Genomic DNA, 24,754 nt, shown 5'->3' with positions numbered 1-24,754 from the left:
TCAAAGATGTTCACATCGATTTTTTGTAACCTGAACAGTGATTAAATCCAGTCTTCACCTTTCCTATTGCTAAAGAATATGACAACAGAGTCTAAATCTCAGAAGTAGGAGCAGCAAGTGATAAGCCACGACGGCAGGAATGCACCACATTAGGCAATGATGTTCACACACTGGAACTTCATCTAAAGTGTGAAACCTTCCAATTTCTGGAACGGGGTTTCCTTTGTCGGAGTCCCCTTCCCTTCTAGTCCTCCTTTCTATACAATTAGCCATGTGCCTTTGCAGCAAATCAGGGAAAGCTGTGTTGAGGGTTACAATTTCCAGATACTCAGGTCTTCTGTCACAGAAAGCAATGCACATTTTTGCATATATTAAGAAAATATTTATTTATACCCTCAAATTGACCACTCATTTTCAGAAAGATAAATGAATCCCCATTTTACCCACTTTCATGTAAATCAAGTAAAACCATTCCCTAAGTCACCCAAAAGCAACAAATTAAAACAGAACAAGTTTCCTTAACACCCAATATAACTGCCTCCCCACCCCCCCACAAACCCTGCCAAAGTTGTGGCCTTAGGAATTTCTGACCAAATATGTAGCCTGAGTAAAATTCAGTAAAGATTTAACTCCCTTTTAAGAAGCATAATTATTTCTTTAATTTAACATTATAATTACTGGGATAGATTATGAAACAATTTTGAAAGAGAGATGTTTCTAGTGGGAAGTTAGAAAATTTCAGACAATAGAAATGGATGATAATTTAGGATAAATTTCAAAATTAGAACTAGTTTCAAAACATTTTCTTTACCAATTCAAGACTGAAACATTGGCTTTGCCCTAACAGGGTTTATTTTGAAATTTAAAGGGGAAACTAAAATAAATACAAATACATAGCCAAAATATCTGGACAAGGCTGGGACAGAGGGGACCAATTTTGTAATGCTTTGTAATTGAATATCATTCCAACAACTCATTTGTCCTAGTAAGTTCACTTGGTTAATCTGGGGATGGAGAAAATATGTTTTTAAAATTACATATCTATGTGTAGGCAGTCTTTAAGTACGAATGAATAAATATTTAGATTCCACGATAAAGAAAAATGTGGAATAAGAAATTCCTATCTTTGTAATTGTATATTTACAATGAATGTTTTCTGCCTGACTCCTAATCTTTGTCTGTTAAGAGTTCTTCACTGTGCAATTTATAGAAGGCAGCAGCTCATATTACCTTAAAGGAGCCCTGATTAGCTACGAATCAGCCTGTCCCAGACACTCTGCTCCCTGAAAAGCCTTCACACTTGTGTGCATAAATAGCTGAGAATACAAGTAGGTGCACATGTGTAAAGACGTACTTGTCTAAAGGAGAGCTAATTAGCTTTACAAATAAGGCTTAAAACCAAGAACATAAATTGCTATTTCCCAACCCGAAAAACACATCTAATGAAAAAACGGCTATGTCCACACTATGAAGAGGTGGCAGCTATAAACTCAACTCATCCAACATCATGCTCTAAGTGTCTAATTGTTCTGTGAATCAGCCATCAGAACATGAAATCCCTCCATACTCACATTGTTAAACACAGGCTTCTGATTTAGCTTTACTTTCCAGGTAGAGGCAAGGCTACACAGAATAATGAAGAAGTCCTTACAGCTATGCTGTATCCAAACTGTCTCACTCTACCCTTAAGAAAAGGTGTCCACATGATAACATGCATTAGGCACCTACCAATCTAAATTTCTGAGGTCTTCTGCTTGTATAAGTTCAAGCATTGGTCCACTGAGAGCTTCAAAGGAAAGTTACATGTTGACTGCTAATGTCTGAGCTTGCATATACAGAACTGGGGAGTAAGATTAAAAATTAGAGTGTCACTGAGGCGTTGTTAAGTGTGGCAGAAAGGTGACTATACAGAAAGACTAAAAAACTTATACTTTAGATGTTCTTTGCTTTTTCAAAAAAGCAGCAAGTGCAGAATTTCCTCTAATCAATATCTGAATATTGGTTAGTGCATGTTTGCTCCTCCCATACCAATGAATTCCCTTCCAAATATCTGTTATTGTCTTTTTAAGCTTAAGAGAAATAAAATATATTATCCCTTCTTATTTATGAAAAGAGAGGCATATTCTAATAGTCATAAGGCAATGTGTTTAAGAGCTGCACCTGAACTGGTATTCTCAAAACTGAAAATATAGTTACCAACTCTATTCAACTCGTAGGATGTCTCCATGTGCTTCCCGAGTCATTGGTTGTCACCCAAATGGACCACAGTGACCCTATCATGCCTGGAGGAGGCATTATACTGTGTGTACTATGCACATGTATTTTAAAGAAATAACATTAAGAGGGAAAGGACAGCCTTTCAAACATCAGTTCCTTACATAAATAGTTACAGTGCTTTATGGCTCCCTTTTAATCTCCTCATGTACGCAGTTACCAAATACCTCCAAAATTAGACAAAAGAGGGCCAGAGGCAAAGCTCCATGGTGAATTGCATCTTTCCAATGAGCTTTGAATTCAACGGTTTTTTAATTTCCATTTCCCGATTTACTGAGGAGTGAAGGTGAGAATCATCCAACTGATGACAAAATAAAACAAGAAAACAGGATAAACAGCAAGGGCTTTGCGGTTTGGAGGCTGGCTATCAGCAAGAAAAGCTGTGGAGGCTAAACAAAACAAAACAAAAAGGAATATTTAATACAGTAAGTGACAGTGAGACTGTCACAACTACTAACATTTACTAAACTTGAATGTGCTTGGCATAGTCTGGAACGTAGAATTACATGCTAAGTGTTCAGTCATACTTGTGATCCTCAGAGAAAAAGGCATTAGGCAGCATTGTTTTCCAGACTGCTGAGGACTACTTGTTTCAAGTATGAAAGCTGTGAAAATTTTCAACCCTTTTAGATGGAAACCTTTCTAAAAGAGGCTTTTTAACCCTGTTCTGAGAAGTTACTGAACTGTGCTGGATAGGCTTACAAAGCCCCTATGGCAAACAGCCTCATACTGCTGTGTTTTTGAGTGACTGTTATTACATTATCAGCTCTTTTAGATGCCATCTCTCTTGTCCATCCTGGAAACACCTACTCATCTTTTCACTCAGCAATAATCAATCTTTCCTGAACAACCATCTGGTATCTTGCCACCCCAGGTAGAAATGCCCACTTACCTCTTCCATGTCCTGACTCTACCCTGCACAGACTCCCATCACCAGCCTGGAACTTTCTTGCCCTTAAGTGTTTACATGCCTAGACTGTGAACTCTGAGGGTAGAGACCATGCCTAGCACAATGCCTGACATGTGATTTGTGCTTAATACATATTTGCTGAATTAAAGAATGAATGAATGCTTATAGGAACCTCTCTGTCTCTTCTAAGATTCTAAGATGCTGAACTGTTGTGGGCCAGGACACTGGATAACTAAGCTATTTAGAACCTCATGTATGATACATTATCAGACTCTGTGTGAGGGAATGAGGGGCTCTTCTTTGGGTAAAGGGTCCAAATTTAATATAGTCTTTGGAATATCAATTCTGGCACTCTCAGACTTCAGTTTTGCATTACTTCTTGGCTTTTAACCATGGTCCAGAGTAAAGAGATGTTACTGTACTTAAAAATATTAGGCAATCTGTCTCTCCCATTAAATAGGAAACTAGTGAACAGTTTCAGTCTAAGGTAGAATTTTAAGAGAATTTTAGGAATGTACAATGAGCAAATAGCATTCACTGTCACTGCTGTAGGCTCCCGCTAATCTTCAGCACAATTTTCTACTGAAGCAGAAAAGTACTACATGATTCTTAACAACCTATACTGGGAGGTAGTATAGTCTAGCTTTAAGCAGGTGTGTGATCTGCTTGGGTCTGAAATTTGATTCCCTACTCACTAGTTATGTGTCCTACTAGCAGGTTGCTTAACCTCTCTGTGCCTGTTCCTCATCTATAAAAATGGGACCAATAAAAACAGTTCTTATTTATTAGGGTTGTTGTGATAGTTAAACGAGATAATACATATAAAGTACTTACAACAGTGCTTGGCTGGTAATAAGCCATCGGTAAATACTAGCTATTATTTTCATTATGACTAATTTGTCAGGAAAAGGCTAAGTCACCTATGCCTCCCATAGACCTGGAGGACTAAGCTAGGTCTAGTGTAATCTCCTTTCCCAACCCTAAACATTATTGAAGGAGTTAAAAAAAAAAAAAGATGTGACTGTCCACATCTCTGAAGTCCAGATACCTAACTCAGAAAAAATGGACATTATCACTATCAATGCCTACTTAGAGCAGAGTTCTATGGATGAAACTGGCAAGAATCATAACACTTGCAAGTGACCTAGGAGTTACCCTGCTCCCCATCTGGTCTTCATCTCTAACTCATGTTTTTGTCTGCTCTGCTATGCAGAGATAAGTACGTTCTCACCTACTATAGACCAGGCAAACATCACGATCACCACAAAAAACCGGACCATGAAGTTGATTGGTCCTAGTTCAGCCAAAAGTACCAGCCGGCAAACCAGCATTGCCACCGTCAGGGGAAGTATACAGTAACCCAGCACACAGAGGCTCTGAAAAAAAGATCTGAAAACCAACATACATCCATTAAGATCGTAAATATAGCTGATCTTTAATATTATACAGTTTAATACACAGATTTCTATGTATCATGGGTTGTTACTTTCCTCCAGATACACAATACCTACACCCTGGTGCTGATTTTATGAGGACAGGCCTCTGTATTAAACATATGCTTTAGTTTTTCTCTCCTCATACTCTCCTTCTCTCCTCTTAAACTCCTTAAGAGTTAGCCATCTAGGAGACCAGATGATCTACTCTAATTCCTAGAGACCTTCTCCCACTGAACCTCTAAGATGGTGTTTTGTAATCTTTTCTGGTTTATAGACCTCTCTGAGAATTTGCTGAAAGCTATGGACCATCTGTTCCCAAAGATAGACATAATCTTATAACAAAAAATTCTGCCTATGATTTTGGGGGCTGGAGAGAGAGCATCTGAAACATATCGAAGGACCCCAGAGAATTTAAGATAATTTAATTCAACCAGGTTATCTCTGTTCAGTGGTTTTTAAGAGAACTTTCTCTTTGGCCCACATTTATCTTGACTTTCCTTTTTGAAAAATACATAACTAGCCAGACTTCCTTAAAAATCTAAGATATGCAACCTGGCAAGGAAAAAAGTAACGCATTTTAATAATACTCACATGTTTCCTCCAAGAAGTTTTGAGTTGAGGGTGATGGTAACCGCGCCAAACCAGACAATGACAAACACTTCTGCAAACTGGGGCCCTCCATCTTTTTCGCTATCTACAGAGCCTCTCTGAAGCATTCTGCAACAAGGAAATGGCATGAGAATTGCCAAATCTTTTATTTAGAGCAACATATTTAGAGCAACAAAGGCATGAGTTCTCAAACTTTGAATCAGGGGGCTGCCCAATACCTCACCTGAAGATCCATAATATGCAGGTTGTATGAAAGGGAAATGCCAGATTATGGCAAGCCTCCCTTATTTCAAATTCCAAACGCCTCAGGACAAGGGGTACACCATTTGGCCTTGTGGGAATGTTTAAAATTACTGAAGACTTTTTTTTGGTTAAGTAGAGGTTACCCAAAGGGCTAAATACAGCTCGGGGACATGAGGTTGTTGGTCCATATAATACTTAAAATGGTCTTAAATTCAAGTTGACATTATTTTAAAATTGGGAGGTTTTACATAAAATATGCATTTCTAGATTTTCTTACAAAATCAGAAGAGTTTCTAACACTAGGCCTAACATCCAGTGGACACAGCAGCAAGTTTCTTCACAAGGGGCTTCTGGTCACCAATTCACAATGCATGCTTTTACACATCTGAATTTGTAATCCTTGGGTTAATATTCTGGTTCTGACATTTAAAAATCGCAACAGTCTATAAACCTATGTAGTTGCTGATTTTTTTTAAATCAAAACATACAGATTATCACTAAAAGACTATTTTGAAACTGAGTAGTTGAACAGTCACTTAAATATCCTCTGTCTAAAACTTTTACAGTTGAATTTTGGACTTAGAACACTTGTACTCTGTGTTATGTTTTTAGTAAAATAGTAAGTAACATCAAGCTCACAACCTCTTCTTATTACAAAGTATAGAGAAGTCACGTGGTAGGTCTTGCCCTACTATGCTGTTTGCCAGTACAGGCTTTTGTATTTTACGGTTGTGCATACTCAATTCCAAGTCCTAACAATCCAATGCAAGGCATGCTGGCCCTCACCACTTGTTATCTGGAACCCCTACTGCTTCAGCATATATGATGAAAAGAACACTAACTGGCCTGGAAGGCAGGAGACTCAAATACTGATCCTAATTCTGTCACTAAGATATGTAAACTGGAGCAAATCACTTGATGCCCAGGTACTCCAGTTTTCTTCTCTGCAAATAAGGGGGGTTAAACTCCATAATCTCTAAGGTTAATCTTTCAAAACTAAAAAAGTATATGTTCAGAGCTTCTAATATAAAACCTTTTATCAGGGCACTGGATTATTTCCCTTGATATGGTTATTAAGGGCATAAGATAAAGCACTCCATGTTTTTACCCAAATTGGCACACGCTTGACTTACACTTAAAAATGGATAGAGAAGCCAGTAGGAAACTTGTTGAATTTAGAACGGTAAAAGTTTAGGCCTGGAAAGCACTCTCAGTCATCTCCTTTTGTAGACATGGAAAAGGAGACTCAGAGAGGCTAGGTAGGCAGAGATGTATAATCATCACAAAGGTAGAAAATGAGCAGCTAAAGAAACCTGAGGTTGAATCCCAGGTATACCACTGATTATGTGATCTTGGTTCAGTCCTCAGTCTCTTTGAACCTGAGCCTGTTTGTCAACAAAGGAAAATAATACTCACTTCTTGTATAAGATAAGAAAAAGTATTTAAAAGTTGTCTGTAAGCTGAGGAAAATCATTATACAAATTTTGGTTATTAGTAGCCCAAAGTCACTCTGCTGATAGAAGAGTTAGGATGAGAACCCAGACCTGAATCCTATGCAGGATTTTTTCCACTCCACCAATGGTTATAGTCCCCTCTCCAGTGGCACTTTACTTTCCTTCCTTTGTCCTCTCCCTTTACATACAATGTGTGTGGCGAGCATAACACTTTCAAACGTGATCTTGCTATGAACTCTACCACTTCTATTGTATTCTCCTTTATATTCTTCGTAAAATTTTAAAAGAAATATGTTTGCAAATAATCGATGCTTAAACCTATTGATGTTTAATTAACTTAGTTTCATGATGAGAAAGTACATGAGACTACATGTTGAATAGAAATGCCTAAAACAGGCTAAGAAGTCATTGATAAATGAAGGTGGGTATAATTTTCACATCTTTAATTCCATCACTCTTTGAATTGATCCAGAAAGCTATTTGACATTTTAGATTTAAACACATAAGGAGTATAATGTCATAGAAGTCCTAAATAAAATATTCAGCCAAAATCCCCTTTACTTTTGAAACTCCACTAAAAATATTTAACCTAACTCAAATGACAAAGAGAGGAAATATAAGTACTTACAATGCAAGTGTCACACAAAGGATCAAAGGGCCCCATAAATCCCCTACAAGGCAAGAAAAGACAGAAGATTGTTAAGACACAACCATGTAGTATTTCCTATTTTTATTCCAATATGTACGTCTCCCACTCTTGGAATTCCGATATCAAGGTTCTCTCTGCCCAACCCTTCCCACCTCTCCTATCCCTCTACTTGCCCTCACTACTCCCCAATTCCGAATACCCTTCTTCATATATCCTTCAAGTCTTGTTTCACTTCATATCCCACCAATCACCCCTCTCGCCACCTGCTGAGCCACATTTCAGCATACTACAGTTAAAGACCAATGGGCAAGGAGTCAAAAGACTTAAGTGCCCCACCCCGCACCATGAGAAAGAAGCCTAAAGCCAAGTTACCTCACCAATCTGAGACATTAGACAAGGCAAGTATAGTCAGGCTTACCTCACAAATATGAAAAATGAAGCTGAGAAGGAAGTGACTGGCCCAGGTTTACACAAGCAGTTAGGTGTGGGAGTGGGACCAAAACCTAGGTCTTCTGATTCCTGCTACAAAGTCCTTTCCACTCTGCAACACTGCTTCTCTTTTCTGATCACTACATTGAACTAGTACAGAATTGCTGTTCTTACAAGTGAAAAAACAGTCCAATATTGGTAACTTCAAAGGGTTAAATGAAATAACATGAAAGCTTTCTGAAAACTAAAAAGGCTCTGCCAACATCAGGTCTAAACATGGTGGTTCTCAATCAATAGCTGTTGGGTGTTTAACACACCAGCAGTTCAGTAACATACAGCTTAAAGCGCAATTACTTTCCTCAAATAATATGGAAAAAGGTACATATACCACTTCTAACTTTAACCTCACATGTACATAACTTTACCTGAAAGAAGTATGCATATGTACATACTTAACATTGTTTTCTTAAGTAATTTTGACACCACTGTGGAAAGTTTGTAAAAGACGTAAAAAAAATGATAATCCTAATACCGTAATAAAACTATTGTTGTTCTTGTTAAATTTTTTAATTTACCAACTGAAAATCTGAATTCAAGTACAACTGACAGTAATAAACTAGCTTTTTTAATGCACTGAAGATTGTTTTTAATTTGTAAAAAATCCGTAACAGTATTTTAAACTATTCTTATTCTTGTAAAATACATATAACACAAAATTTGCCCTTTTAGTTACTTTTAACTGTACAGGCACTACACTTTTAAGTGTACAAGAATCACACCATCCATCTCCAGAACATTTTCATCTTCCCAAACTGAAACTCCAACCCTTTAACCCCCTCAGCCCCTGACAACCATCATTTTACTTTTTGTCTCTATCAATCTGACTATTCTAGGTACTTAGCGTAAGTAGAATCATATGTCCTTTTATGTCTGGCTTATTTTACTTAGTATGTCTTCAAGGTTCATCCATGTTGTAGCATGTGTCAGAACTTCACTCCTTTTTAAGGATGAGTAATATCCCATTCATATATGGTATATACTGTGCTGTACACATCATGTATTGTTGACCCTGATGGACATTTGAGTCTGTTGTTTCCACCTGCTGCTAAGAACATGCATGTACCAGTATCTGTTTGAGTCCCTGCTTTCAATTCTTTTGGGTAAATACCCAGAAGTGGAAGTGCTGAGTCATATGGTAATTCAATATTTAAGTTTTTGAGGAACTACTATGCTGTTTTCCACAGTGGCTGCACCATTTTACATTCCCTCCAGCAATGCATAAGGGTTCCCATTTCTCCACATCCTCAGCAAGACTTGTTATTTTCCGTTTCTTTGATAACAGCCATCCTAATGGATCTGAAGTAGTATCTCACTGTGTTTTTTTTTAAAATTATTTTTAAGTCATGAATTTTTTCCTTGCCACTTTGCCAAGTTCTATGATAACAGGGCAAGGCAGCAGGACAAATTTTGGCCATGACTTGCTCGTCCTTTGTAAAAGCCTATCTATCCCCATGAGATTTGGGAGTGGACCTTAACGTGATATATCTATATTCATTATTAATCACCAAACTAGCGCACTGGTTCTGCATTGTGACTGAAGTAACCCTACTGTGAACTGAGCCACGGCAGCGGCTAGAAGTATATCTTCACATCTAGGATAACAGTGGTAGAGTGGGAAGGGCACTGAACTTGAAAATTTAGGTTCTAATCCTGCCTGTGTGATACTGACAAGACAGTCAGCTCCTCTGAGACTGAGGCTAATTTTCTTCATCTGTAAAACAGGAACAATAACTCCTACTTCACAATGTTGTTGTAAGGATTAAAAAAGATAATGTGTGTGTGAAGGGAAGGCACCACAATAATAGCTATTATTTATGGACAGCCTTCTAAATGGCAAATGCTATGTGAGGTGGTTCATATGCATTATTATTTCTAATCCTCACCAGGTATAGTTATTATTTCTACTTTTAACCAAAGGAAGAAACCTGAACCTCAGAAAAGTTAACTACCTTATCCAAGATCACACAGCGAGTGATGGGACCACTAGTCAAATCTAGATCTGTCCATGCTCTTTCCACTATATACCAGTCGTAGCAAATCACGTGTCAGCTCCAACCCACAGTGTACTATGATGAAAAAGATTCTGATGCCGCATCCAGTCTCCACACAGCAATGGCACGTTTAATGTAGCGATGCCATCCCTATATTACAGCTGAAATGCTTCCAAAATAGAAGGTACATTCACGTACATCATTGTTACTAGTCTCAAATAACTGATTCAATTTTTCTGATGAAGGGTACTAAGAAAACCAAGAATGCTTGAAAAGAAAAGGTCCAATAGTTTTAAGAATAAATTCTAAATAAGAGCGTAATTTACTACATTGTTTTGATAAACTTCTTAAAGCAGTCAACAGGCTAAATGACAGTTCTGATAATAGAAACGTTAATAAAGTACTATTAATGAATATATGTATGTTCATGTATAACTGAAAAATTGTGCTCTTCACTAGAATTTGAAAGAACATTGTAAAATGACTATAACTCAATAAAAAATGTAAACAAAATAAATAAAGTGCTATTAATTTGTTAATCTTTAATGGGTATTAGCTATTATTCTAATTTAGCATTTAAACATGTTGCCTTTCCCTTGGAGATTGTTAGCCTGAACAAAGTCCCTATGTGTTTGCCCCTTCTAGAAGTATTTTTTGCAGTGTCTATTATAGCAGGTGAGAATACACAGTCTATATTTACTGATGAGGACAAATTCTTGAGAATATTCAAGCAAACTCTTCCAATCTCTGAAATTCCATTCTAAATTCTTAACTTTTTTCAAAAATCTCATTTATATATTCTTCACCCTACAAAATGGTATCAGTTTTACTACCACAGAGCCTTTGCTTTATAAAGTACTTATGATAAGGTATGGTTAGAAGCAGAAAATCCTCAAAAATCTCATATACTTACAATCTCTCAAAAGAGTATTACTTTTCCTTGGGTACAAAACATGCATGAATTTTTTCCCAACAGCTTTTAGATCACGCATCTGAAAGACATAAACAACTTGTTGTATTGTGATGACCAAGGTTGCCAAGCAGCCCCTCACTTAACTTGCTAAAATTTCTTTTATTTCAATCTCTTGGGAGCCCTTCATTGAATTGCAGAACTATAATTCCAGTTTAATTCCTTCACTATACAAACAAACCAGAGAGGCAGGGTTTTTCTATTAACTCCTTTTTCTATTAACTTTTCCTATTAACGCCTTAAGCCAACATCTAACTCTTTAACACATCCCATCAGTTTTGTTTTGATTTTTAAAACTTTGCAAAAGAGAAAGATAGCCCTCCTAATATGTTACTTAATGAAAAAAAATATCAGCATTAGTAAAATTCGCTTTGCAGAACACAGCACCTGCCTTTCAGTTCATACATGATGAGGTCCACAGGGCCAATTAGCCTGCTTCTGAGCTACCACATTCTTCACAATACATAAAATAAGTTAATTTTAAACATTCCCACTTCAGCTGGTAAATGAATCCTAGAAGCCAGATTTTAAAAATCAAGACATTTGAGGAAGGGTACGGTAATACAAATATAACCTCTCAAAACATACTTGAGGTAATTCTGTCCCAATTTTTTAACCTAGAAATATCTTCATGTCGTTAATAGTTCTCTGTAAACATGATTTTTAATGGATGTTTACCATTCCACCACATAGATATGTTACTTAGCTGATTACTATCCTGTGGTTCAACTTTTCCCCATTATAAAGAATGCTGTAACAAACATCTTTATATAAATATTTTTCGTATTTTTTAAAATATTTGTGTATTTAAAAAAATTTTTTTCTTCACTTTATATCTGGAAAAGCAGAATTATCACCTTATAAAAAGATTTGGACATTTTAAGTTTCTTAATACCCAGTACAGTCAAACTGCTTTCAAAAAAGCCTGTGTCAAATAATTCTCTAGGGAAGAATCTTAAATTTCAACAAATAAAATACATCGAAAATCAGTGAACCAGACAAAAACATTACAAAGCACTATTAATTATTTAGTCCCATGACACTGAACAGAAGTTCTCTCAACTCATCTAACTTACAATGGTATTCTGAACAGATTCATTTAATGTGGAGCTGTCAAATTCCCGAACTCGAGATCTCATAGGAATAGTGATTTCTCCTTCCACGGGGATGTCTTGTGAAATAGATATATCTGAAAGGCCTGCAAACTGAGAAGAGTTAGGACAAAAAAAAATTAAAGCCTGTAATAAACTGTAGGATTCCCCAAAGACATCATCATTTCCTAGAGAGTAGGGATTATGTCTTTTTGTAGAGTTTTATACAGTTTTTAAAGTAAGGTGTTAGGTCACCAGACATTGAACAATGCAGTTAAACTAAAATTCTCAAATCCTTACTTAATTTAAAGGAGAAGGCATATGATGGAAAAAAATTACAAAGTAAATGGCATAGATACTTTCTTGCTTTCAAATATTTGGTTTCTTTCAAGCATGAAATCTTCACAGGACACGAGCTAGCAAGATTGCAGAGCTAATAAAAAGTGACCTTTCAGCAATCACATCTTCACACAGCCATAATTTTGTTGCACTTCTGCTCTAGTGGCCTCTGCTGGCTAAAAAGGAGCATTGTGTGAAGTCCAAAGGGAAACTGGGAAGAACAGGGAAAAAGCAAAATAACATCCTTATTTATACTCTTTTTACCAGGTTATTGGCAACCACAGATTAAATAGCATTTCCAAAGTGAACTGCAAGACTGCAAACTTTTAAACTCCTATGTTCATATGCCAAATTTGATTATTGAGACTGAAGCTCTGGAATCCTCAAGCTTCTAAGAAAACAGAAGCAATCCCTTCTCATATGGTTTTTGGCCCAACGGGCACAATATTTAGTGGGCAACAGTTACAGGTAAATGAAATAAAAGACAGTGTACTAAAATTTTAGGAAGAATAAGGCTATTCAAAGAGCTTATGAAAAGCAACTCAATCACACTCTTCATAAGGGAAATGCAAATTAAAACTACTCAAAATAAAATTTTTCCTGTTAGACTGGCAAAAAATCCAAGTCTGACAACATATTCTGCAAGTGAAGCTGAGGGGAAAGAACACTCACACACTGCTGGTGGTAGGGGAAAATGGTATTACGTTCTACGGAAGATGAATCTGGCGATACCTAGCAAATTTACATATGGATCACATCACTCGCCACTTTTAGGAGTCTAAAGATACAGTGGTAAAAACACAAAAAATACAAAATACACACAAGGCTCCTCATTACAACACTACTTGTAAAAGCAAAAAAACCTAAGAATAGCTCATTACCCATCAATAGAGACCTACTTTAATAAAGTATGGTACGTCCACCTAATGGACTACTATGCAGCTGTAGTAAGGATTGGGGTTATTTTTAAAGAACTATTATGGAGAGTTAAATAAAACAAAGAATGTGGAAAAAAGTTTGTATACATGCCACCATTTATCTAAGAACTGAAGGGATATAAATATACACATCTGAATGCTCTCTTAAATGTACAAAATATTTCATGTGACTTAAGTCACATGTCATGTAAGAAATAAGTCATGATTTTTTAAGAGGCTTCCTATTCAGAAAAGAAGAGAATAAGGTGGGGGAAACAAGGAGAGAAGTTAGGTTTCTTTGAATACACACTGTTCTGCATATATGACTTGAAATCATATAAGTACTTCATGTAATTATTAAACAAAATCAAAATTTAAAAGTAGCCCTTAAAACTGAAAGAAGAATGAAACAAATGAACCTACTGTATATTGAATTAAACATACAAGCACAGACAGCAACCATTTCAAGTGATTTTACAACACTGTAACTTGACTTCCGATTAGGATGTAGAAAGTTGGAATGAGCAACCCTCCCACTAGAACAATGACAAAAAGTTAGATGAATTACAAAATCATAACTTTCCTTGAACCCATCAGAGAGCTGAGGTTATAGGGCAACCAAGTAGCATGAATGAAATCTAAGGAAAGACAGGCACTTCCAAGAAGATATGGGACATGAGCACTGGCTCATCTGTAGCAAAGTAGAAGACAGCACTGGGCATCACACACATGGTTAAGAATTCAGCCAATGTTTAAAATGAATTGCTAAAGGCCAAATGTGGACTAGCATGAGAGTACAGAGTCCCTGGAAGCATCAGACCTAAAGGGGAGTTCACATCCACTTGCAGGCTCTTCTCCACAGACTTATTCCCATTGGTCCAGGTGTGGGGGAGGGGAGCAGCTGCCACTGCTGAGAAAAGAACAGGGCCCTGCTCAGACCCTTCTCCCCTACAGAAAAAAAGCCTTTAAGCTGCTAGGGGAAAAGCAACAAACCTTGTGTCTCCAGAGCACAGGTGAAGACTCACTGTGGCTAGAGAAAGGGAAAAGACAAATCTCCCTACTTTGGTGGGAGGGTAAGGAAACCATTCTGAGGTCAGACTATTAGTCTCCTTCAGCTGTGGGCAAGACAGGATCCCTGAGAAAGTCCCACCCAGGGGACCCAGAGACACATAGCCTACCTAAGGTGGAGGCTGGACCAAGAAAACAAAGAATACTCACCTCCCAGGTCCCCACCACCAGGCTAGTAAGTATGGAGTAACAAGCAACAGCAGTCTAGTGCTAAGGGAGGAGCTGGAGCTTGGAGAAAAACCCACTATTTTATGCAACTGCAAAGGGAAGGCAGAAAACTAAGTGTGGAAAAGAAACATTAAGAAAAACACTGGGAAAACCTAGCACCCACCCTAAGCACAAAGTAATAGGAGAGGAACTTGAAGTCAGTGATGCATTGAAGGTTCCCACAGCAAGGACAAAAACCAAAGACAGTTCACTTTACGAGACTGACTTAACTCCATAGTAACAACTTAGCAGAAAAGATGTGCCATTTCCAGGCAGTCTCTACTGTTATACATGATGAACAGCAATCCACACATGCAAAACAACCAACCCACTGTGACAAGACAAAGCAATCAAACCAGACTCTGAGGTGATCCAGCTGTTAAAATTATAGAAAAAATTTAAGATGAATATGATTACTGTATTAAAGGCTCTAGTAGAAAAGGTATTTGCACAAATGATGGTGAATTTCTGCAGAGATGGAAACTCGAAAGTGTCAAATGCTAATGCTAAAATAAATAAACACAGTAATAACAGATGAGGAATGTCTCTGACAGCCTTAGTATACTCAACACAGCCAAAGAAAGAAATCAGTGATAGGTCAGTCAAAATTATCTAAAATAAAACAAAAAGAGTTAAAAAAAGAAAATAAATACATATATCAAATCATTGTGTTGTACACCTTAAAAGCATACAATGTTATATGCCAATTATATCTCAACAAAACTAGAAAAAAAATACTACCCCAAAACAGGATAGAGCATACAAGAGCAGTGGTCAATATTAAATAGTCTAGTACATATACAATTGGAATCCCAGAAGAGAGAGAGAGAATGGATCTGAGGAAATATTTGAAAAATATTGGCATAATAGAAGACATCAAAGGACACATCCAAGCCCAGAGAACCCTAATCAAGACAGATACCTAAAGACCAAAACAAACCAAACATCCACAAACCTAGACAAACTACTGAAAACCAGAGATAAAGAGGAACATCTTAAAGGCAGCCAGATAAAAAAGACACTGCAATCAGAGAAAAGAGATAAGACATCTCACCCAAAACTACACAAGTCAGAAGAAAATGGACACACCTTTAGATTGCTGACAGAATAAACTGCCAACCCAGAATTCTACATCCAGCAAAAATAGCTATCAAAAATGAAGGCAAATCAAAACTACAATGAGGTATCACCTCACACCAGTCAGAATGGCCGTCATTCAAAAATCCACAAATGACAAATGCTGGAGAGGCTGTGGAGAAAGGGGAACCCTCCTACACTGCTGGTGGGAATGCAGTTTGGTGCAGCCACTATGGAAAACAGTGTGGAGATTCCTCAAAAGACTAGGAATAGACTTACCATATGACCCAGGAATCCCACTCCTGGCTTGTATCCAGAAGGAAATCTACTTCAGAATGACACCTGCACCCCAATGTTCATAGCAGCACTATTTACAATAGCCAAAACATGGAAACAGCCTAAATGTCCATCAACAGGTGAGTGGATAAAGAAGAAGTGGTATATTTATATAATGGAATACTACTCAGCCATAAAAACCGACAACATAATGCCATTTGCAGCAACATGGATGCTCCTGGAGAATGTCATTCTAAGTGAAGTAAGCCAGAAAGAGAAAGAAAAATACCATATGAGATCGCTCATATGTGGAATCTAAAAAACAAAAACAAAAACAAACAAACAAACAAAAACAAAGGGTAAATACAGGACAGAAATAGACTCACAGACAGAGAATACAGACTTGTGGTTACCAGGGGGGTGGAGGGTGGGAAGGGATAGACTGGGATTTCAAAATTGTAGAATAGATAAACAAGATTACACTGTATAGCACAGGGAAATATACACAAAATGTTATGATAACTCACAGAGAAAAAAATGTGACAATGAGTGTGTATATGTCCATGAATGACTGAAAAATTGTGCTGAACACTGGAATTTGACACAACATTGTAAAATGATTATAAATCAATAAAAAATGTTTAAAAAAATGAAGGCAAAATAATGACTTCTTTCAGGTAAGCAAAAGCTGAGATATGCACTACAAGAAATATTAAAGGATAATCTTCAGAAAGGAATATGATATCAGAAAGAGACTTGTATTTACACAAGGAAACGAAGATTTCCATAAGTGGTTAAAGTGAAGGTAAATATAAACAGCATTTTTTTCTTCTTTTTAATTATTTTCAAAAGATGATTGCCTAATGCAGAGGTCACCAAACTTTTTCTGTGAAGGACTCAAATGGTAAATATTTTAGGCTTTGAGAGCCCAGTGGTTTCTGTTGCAACTACTCAACTCTGCCTCTGTAGCATGAAAGCAGTCAAACACAACACATAAACAATTAAGTGTGGCTGTGTTCCAATGAAACCTTATTTAGAAAAATAGGTAGTAAGCCAGATTTTTAATTATAAAAATATAACATTTAAGAAACAATTGGAAACTTGAACACTGACAGGATAATTGATATTAGGGAATTGCTGATTTTTTTTAGATATACTAATGATATTGTGGTTATGTTCTTTTCTTAGCTTTTAGAGATAGATATTAAACATATACTAATGTAATTATGCCTGGAACTTGCTTCAAAATAGTAGAGAAGGTAAGTGGGTAGGGCTATAGAAGAAAGAAAATTGGCCATAAATCGATAATTACTATTGACGGCTGGGTACATGAGGGTTTATTTTACATTATACTTTTGCGTATGTCTGAATTTTTTCTTAAAAAAAAGTTAAAAAGCAAACATTCATAATTTTAAAGACCATGTAAGTTCTTTTTTCTTCTTGCGCCCCACCCCCAAGCCAAAATAAACCTGAATATAATCCAGCCTCTAGATCTTAGAGTCTACAGGAAATATATGGATAGACGAACATACTAAAAATACCACAAGGATACAATCAGCCAAATACAGAAAAAGGAGTATTCTACAATATAAATGACTGAATTTAAACACAGAAATCACATTAAAAAGAGGAGAACACTTACATATTAAGAGACTTATTAACCAAAAATGCAAGTTGTTAACCTTGTTTCAATCCTGATTTGGACAAATTGTAAAACCACATTTTTTTTTTGGAAAATTGTGAGAAGATGAACAGAGATTAGATGATATTAAGGAGTTATCATTATTTTGTTATGTGTGAAGACAAAGAAAGAAAAAGTCCTCACCTGTTAGAGAAACATATTGAAGTATTTATGGGTAAAGTGATAATACATCTGGGATTTGCTGTGAAACACTCAAGAAAAGATCATAACAGACAAGGAAAGACTGAAGAACCATTACAGACTCAAGGAAACTAAGGAAAGATAACAACGAAATGCAATGTAAGATCCTGGATAAGATCCTGAAACAAAAAAAGGGTATTCACTGTAAACATGATAAAATTCAAACAAGACCTGTAGTTTAATAGTGTTTTACCAATGTTAATTTCCTGGTTCCAATCATTTGTACAACTGTTATGTACAATGTTAACACTAGAGGAAGCTGGGTGAGGGGTATGTAGGAACTCTCTGTAACATTTTCACAACTTTTCTGTATGTTTAAGATTAATTCAAAATAAAAAGGTTAAAAAAACACTCCAGAAAAAAATAAGGTGGGGAAATAGATGAAATAAGAATATCAGAATGTTGATAGGTACATGGGGTTTGTTATACTCCTCTTTATTTTATTTGAATATTTGAAAGCTTCTGTAATAAAATTTTAAAACATATCACTTCCTTGTTTTTACCATTCCCTCAAACTACTCTCCTTCCTCTCCTCTTCCCTCCCCAAACTCTCCCCCTTCACTCTTCCACTCACTTAATCTTCTGTAACCTGTACTGGTCTTCCCACTTCACTGATACCGTTTGTCTAGTATTGACCTCATAATCAAGAAATACAAGAATCCTTTCTCAGCTTCACCCTCTGAATATTCTTTAGCACTTAATGTGTAAACCATCCCTTTTTGAAGCCATTATTCTCTCATCACTACTATTACAACGTCCTTCCAAGCTCCAGGATTGCTTGTTTTGGGTTTTCTTACTGCCTGCTACTGCTAGGGTAGGCACGGCAGTATAGAAGCAATGGGCTTTGAAGCCAAACGGCACTTTGCCCTCACCAGGAAACAACACTGCTATAAGAATTAGATAACACCTGTGTGTCAACTAGCACACAGTCAATGCTCAACATCTGGAGAGCCTGGGTCAAGAATACCGGCTCCTGGAGCCAGGCAGCCTGAGTTCCAATCCTACCTCCATCATTTACTACCTGTGTGACAATCAGCAGGTTCCTTAACCTCTCTGTATCTCAGTTGCCTCATCTGTAAAACTGAGATAATACTACCATCATCATAGTGCGGTCCTGAGAAAGAAATATATTAATACAAGTAAAGCACTTAGTAGCAGCCTCACACCAGGGGCTAGAAAAACCTTAGCTCAGGTTCAAGATTCCTAGGGAGTGGATTCAGGTTCTGTCACTGTTCTATAATAAAGAATTTGGCTGGCCTTTGTTCCCTGTTCCTGGGAGGTAGCCTCTAAACTCTTGCAATTTCCCAAATGATAGCAATATTTTTGTTATTCATAGAGGGCCCTGACAGTTCAGCTAACAGGTGAGTCATGGTAGACCCCTAGTTTACGCTAATGAGATGACTCAGCATGGGGGCTAACTTCTCCAAAAACCAAACACAAGATGAGACGATTGGGGTTTTAAGTCCTGTGACATAAACCTGGCCTCTTGGGAGTGGGAGAGCCAATGATCCAGTCAATCATGTGATATACTGGAACCTCAATAAAAACTCTAGATACGTAGGTGAACTTCCCTGGTTGGCAATATTCCACATATTGTCACACATCGTTGTATCAAGAGGGTAACAGGGTCCTATCCTCACTCCACCAGAAGACAAGGAAACTCTGTGTTAGGGACCCTCGCAAACCTCAACCTATGCATCTCTATTTGGATTGTATCCTTTTGCTATAATAAAGGTATAATTTTAAGTATAGCATTGTCCTGAGTTCTGTGAGTCATTCTAGTGAATTATGGAGCCTGAGAGGATCATGGGAACCCCTGAATTTGTAGCCAATAGGTCAGAAGTGAGAATGGTCCTGGGAACCTCCAAACCTATGGCTGGTGTCTGAAGCAAGGACAGTCTTACAAAGACTGCCCTTAACCTGGGAAGTTTGGCTTAACTCCAGCTACCTAGTTTCGGACGTCACTGCAGTCACTAAAGTGCCATGTGATTCCCACCCATCCCCCATCCCAACCCTTCCTCAGTGTCTCTTCTCCAGAGAATCAATGACACTGTTTAGTGAGATGAACCAAGATCTGAGACTCTCCAGCCCCATATATGAGACAGTACTACCAGGCCCTTAGCTAGTGGACCCTGCTCTCTGATTAGCCCTTCAGTGGGGATGAAAGGTGACTTGGACCCAATATCCTTCCCGCTTCCTCTTCACAGGCAGGCTTGTGCACATACATGCACAGAAATACACGTGCATACTTTGCTGCCTAGCTTGGGCCAGTAAGGGGAGCAGATAGAGGCAGGGTCAAAAACACACAGTAAAAGCAGGGACTGCAGCCTTCAGAAAGCGGTAGGGAGGCAGATGGGCCACACTATTGACCAAAATCCTGGAGAGAAAGGAGTCAACAAGGTGGGATGGGGCATCGAGCAGGAAACAGCTCAGTCTAAGAGGCCTGGCTCCAAGGGGTGGGGGTGGGGATGAGGGTGCTTACTGACAGTCTCTAGCCAGTCCCTTTGCCTGGGACCAGCCTCCTTCCAGACCCCAGGTTATAGCCATTATTATAGCTCTTTTTCCTGCTCTATAAATAGATAGGCAATAGACAGGCATTACCCAAGATTCTGTATTTTCAACTGTATGCAGATGACTCCTAATCAACATGTCTAGTCCTGACCTCTTGTGAGTCCTGAAGTCTAGGTTTTAGTGTCCAACTGCCTACTTGATATGAACTGGATGGTCTGCCAATATCTCAAACTAAACATTTCCAAAAGTGAATTAATCAACTTGTAGGGCCCTCATCCTCCTCTTATGTATTTCTGTTCAGGGCATCACTGGCCTCCCATTTGTCCATAGGCTTGCTTTTCAAAATGTGATACTGGGAGCAGCAGCAGTAGCACCACCTGGGAGCTTATTAGAAATGCAGACTCTCAGCCTCATCTCAGACCTACTAAGTCAGAATCAGCAATAAACAAGATTCCTCAAATGACTGCTAAGCATGTTAAAGTTTGCAAAACACTATCTAAGACACCGTCTCCCTAGCACTGCAAACCCTAGAGGAGTCTGCCTTTCTCAGATCTTCATGTCTCCTGCTGCTGCTGTAGTCCAGGTAGCCATCACTTCTTCCTGGAACTACTGCAACAATTTCATTGGTCTCCTAGATTCCAGACATTCCCCATGGCAACTCTTCCTCTATTATGTTGTCAAATTCATGATTTTAAGTTTCCACTGGTTCCTTGTTGCCTATTAAACCTCTCAGCATAGTAGTCAATAAGAGGAAATAACACTTATTGCATGATTATTATGTGCCAGGCACTCTACCAAGTGTTTTACATGTGCTAACTCATTTAATCCACCTAACAACCCTATAAGTATTACTAGATCTTGATTTTACATAGGGAAACTGAGGCATGGAGGGGGTTGGTAATTTCCCCAATATCCCACAGCTAGTTAAATGACAGAGCATAGAATCAAATCTAGGCAATGTGACCTCAGAGAACACAACCATAACCACTGTTCCATACTGCCTTCCTAATTTAGTAGCTTTAAGGTTTACCTCCTAATACTGCCCTGTGCTTCAGCCAAAAGAAATCTATCTGTTGTTCCTAACCTCTGTACCTTCACCAATGAGAGGCTGTGTAGTATTAATGGAAATACTCAGGGCTTCAGAAGCAGGCCTAGGTTCAAATTTCAGCCTGGCCACTCACTGCTTGTGGGACGCTAAGGAAACCGTCAAACTTCTCTGAGTCTCATCTCCTCACCTGCAAGTAAAACACAGGGTAAAAACCACCTAACTGAAATAGTTGCAGTGAAGTTTAGAAAATATGCAGGAAGATGTCTAGCACAATCCTGGCACACAGCATGACATCAATAGATCTTATGCTCATCTGGAATTTCAAATCCTAACCAACCTTTGAGGCCCTCTCAAATACAACTTCTACCACGTAGCTTGTTTTGTCACTCCAACAAGACATGATAGCACCCTCTTTTAAATTTCATTAACATTTTCACATGTCACTTTCTTATATATTGTCTTTTTTTTAGCATTGTACATTTGTTTCATCCCTACAAATTAGACTGTAAGCACCATAAGGACAGGCCATTTGTATCCCCTAAAGCAACTAGCATAGTGTATTACACACTGTGGGAGTTCAATAAACATTGCTGAATAGAAGTGGATTGGATACTGAGTAATGAGTGATCAGAACCACAAAAATTAATTGGGGGAAAGCTTCATAAAAGAGGAGTAGGGCAGTCTATAGATGAAGGACCTAAAATCAGCTAAGCACCTGTAACTATGTCACAGCAGGAACTATGTGTGTATTAGTTCATTCAGTACACTCACTAATTCTGTGACGAGTTATCATCTCCATTTTCCAAATGAGAAAACTGGGGTTCAGAGTGATTTCCTCAAGGTCACGACTGCTCCATGATAACTTTGACCTACTCACTCTCTTTCATTGTCATATCCCCAGGGCCTAAAACACTGCCTGGAACACAGTGGATACTCAATAATTACTGGTGAAATGAAGAGATGAACAAACAGAGCTAGTAAGCAGAACCAGAACTAGAATCAGTTTCACCTGACTCCCAGTTCAGTTCTCTACTAAGTCGCCAATTTAAAACAGAGGAAAGGGATATACCATTTATTGAGCAACTACTATATAACTAAACACTATTTGGTAGACAAACATTGTTTGGGAGGAGTTACTGGGAGGCAGAATGTTGAGTTAGTTACACTCCTCAGTTATGGCGCTGATTGTATTAGACACTTCACATAAGTTATGTCACTTCATCTTCCTAATAACTCCGAGGCAGGCATTTTTACCTCCATTTTACAGATGAAGAAATGCTCCAATGAAATGACTTGCCCAAATTCACACAAGCAGTAGAGTGGGTGACTCCAGGCCAGCTAAGTTTAACTCCAAAACCTGTGTTCTTAAATACTTGTTCAGGCTTTGGGCTTGTACTTGCAAGAGAAATCCTATCCTCCGTAGAGACAGAAGCAAGAAACCATCATGAAAAGGACTGCAAGGAGCTGTGACAGGGAGGGCAGGGATTAAACCACGAATACTAGGGGAAAATCAAGCTATAACGTCGCACGGGGAGCAAACTTTCATTAAACCCAGAATGCTGCTACTCGAACAAGGGCTAGTGCCAGGTTGTGAGAAAATGAGGGGACAGCAGAAGCAAAGATACTTAAATCGCCTAAAGCTCAGCAGTTAAAAACATGTCGGGGACGAGGACAAGCCCTCAGAGTCTGGTAAAGGAAAGGGAATTGGGAATTGCACAAAAAGGCTCGTGAAGAACGAGGAGGGCGGGTGGAAGGAAATAGCCCGAAAAACAGGTGCAGTGTTGAGACTGGTTCTAGCACCAGGTCCAGGAAGGGCCTGTCGGGAGGAAGGGGTTCCAGCTCTCTCAGGCCACAAGCTCGTCACCCGACTTCCTGAAGGGGCACTCTGCCTCACCCTTGGTCCCTTTTGTGGAACATCCCAAGCTCACCAGGGGCCTGGGCGTTGCCGTCCCCGGGTCTCCTGGAGACTCCGCCGCTTCCGCCATCTTGGCCCTCCTTCTCTCGGGTCGCTCCCACAAGCCTTTGCGGCACCTGAGACGTGGAGGCCGTCGCCCTTCAGCGCGTCTGCGCGTGGCGGCCGCGTCACGGAAAGGCTCCTGGGAGCGGCTGGCGGCCCCGGCTTTCGTCCCTTGTCCTCCGGGTGCTGAGGGGAGGCCCGTATCGCCTCACTTCCCTTCTTCGGGGCCTCAGGTCCCGCTAGACATGCTCCCCCTTTAACAGTCAAGCCCGATTCTCAGCTCGCTGCGAGGGCCGACGGACCGCCGCTTCCTTCTCCCGCCCCCCCGCCGGCTTCCGGCTTACAGGAGTAGGCTCGGAGTGCAGCCCCCCTCCCCCACATCCCCAGCGCCGCACCTTAGGGAAAATGCCTGCTCCTCTCCCTGCGGCGGAGAGTCTTCAAGTTTGCCAGCTTCTGAATAAAGGGATCAAGCCCTCCGTATCAGCTGCTTCTTCCACTCCCGCCCCGCTTGGCTTATTCCCTGCGCTTCTCATCATGCCACCTAGCGGCTTCCCACTTCCTCGACTTTTGTAAACTTCTGTACGGTCTCCGCATCGACCTCCAAGATAACTTTTCTCCCTTACCCGCTTTGGGGGTCGAGGTAGGGGAGAACGTCTCTGTACACATTGGCGAAAATTTTAATCCCACTACAATTTACTAAGTTGTTAAGCGATTTGGGGCGAGTACTGAAGATGTTCAAGGCTGAAAGAGGGTGGTTATTGTAAGAATAACTTTTTAAAGAAAACTCCTACATGCCCAACCTCTTTTCTGTATCTTATCCCGGGACTTTCTCAGTGTTACAGTCTTCCGGTTTACCTCACCCCAGGCTAAAATGAGGTCAAGCAATACATCCATCATTTATACAAGCGTATTAGGGATACTGAGTGCCTCGCTGGGGCAGGCGGATAACCGTTTTACACCTTTAACAGTCAGGGTAGAAGATGGGTGTGAAATAGAGTGCTTTATTTTGAGGGGTAGGCAGTCCAGGAAAGCAGACAAATAGTAAACTTAAGAAGAGCGGAAATGGCGTGACAAAAGTCCCAAACTAATGAGGGTTAGGTGTGCGCTTGTTTGCGTGGTCTTGTCCTGTTTTGTTTAAGTATTATAATTCTCCTTCTCAAACCAAGCACATTGTCAGTATTTATGCAGATACTGATGGGAATAATATTAAAATATAGGCCAGTAGATAATGAAACTTTTTTTATATTACAAGAGAATATTATGTACAATTCTCCAAGCCCAGCCTCAGCGTCCCACAATCACTCCACCCCTCCCATTCCCCTACCCGCCCGCAATGCCACCCAACCCGTCCTGACC

At 39.0% G+C, this 24,754-nt stretch overlaps 1 protein-coding gene across 3 annotated transcripts; it reads right to left on the bottom strand.

Annotated features, from left to right (window-relative positions):
• Positions 1-369: 369 nt before the first annotated feature.
• YIPF6 (Yip1 domain family member 6) lies at positions 370-23,929 on the bottom strand. Of its 3 annotated transcripts, none has more exons than XM_015248686.3 (7): positions 23,794-23,929; positions 12,102-12,230; positions 10,969-11,047; positions 7,555-7,597; positions 5,212-5,337; positions 4,416-4,573; positions 370-2,663 (listed from the first exon to the last, which is right to left on the bottom strand). In XM_015248686.3, exons 2-7 carry the CDS (start codon positions 12,162-12,164, stop codon positions 2,545-2,547), a joined length of 588 nt encoding a protein of 195 aa, XP_015104172.1. In that variant the 5' UTR covers positions 12,165-12,230; positions 23,794-23,929; the 3' UTR covers positions 370-2,544. The 3 variants fall into 3 exon arrangements, with proteins under 3 accessions (XP_015104172.1, XP_072811813.1, XP_072811814.1); XM_072955712.1 differs by lacking the exon at positions 23,794-23,929 and adding an exon at positions 23,370-23,675; XM_072955713.1 differs by lacking the exon at positions 23,794-23,929 and adding an exon at positions 23,336-23,447.
• Between the last annotated feature and the right edge of the window lie 825 nt (positions 23,930-24,754).

The sequence above is a fragment of the Vicugna pacos genome, chromosome X (genome assembly GCF_048564905.1).
Source record: "Vicugna pacos chromosome X, VicPac4, whole genome shotgun sequence".
In the NCBI taxonomy this organism is placed as follows: Eukaryota; Metazoa; Chordata; class Mammalia; order Artiodactyla; family Camelidae; genus Vicugna; species Vicugna pacos.
The sequence above is the reverse complement of the archived record's forward strand: the minus strand, read 5'-3'. Positions and strand labels throughout refer to the sequence as shown.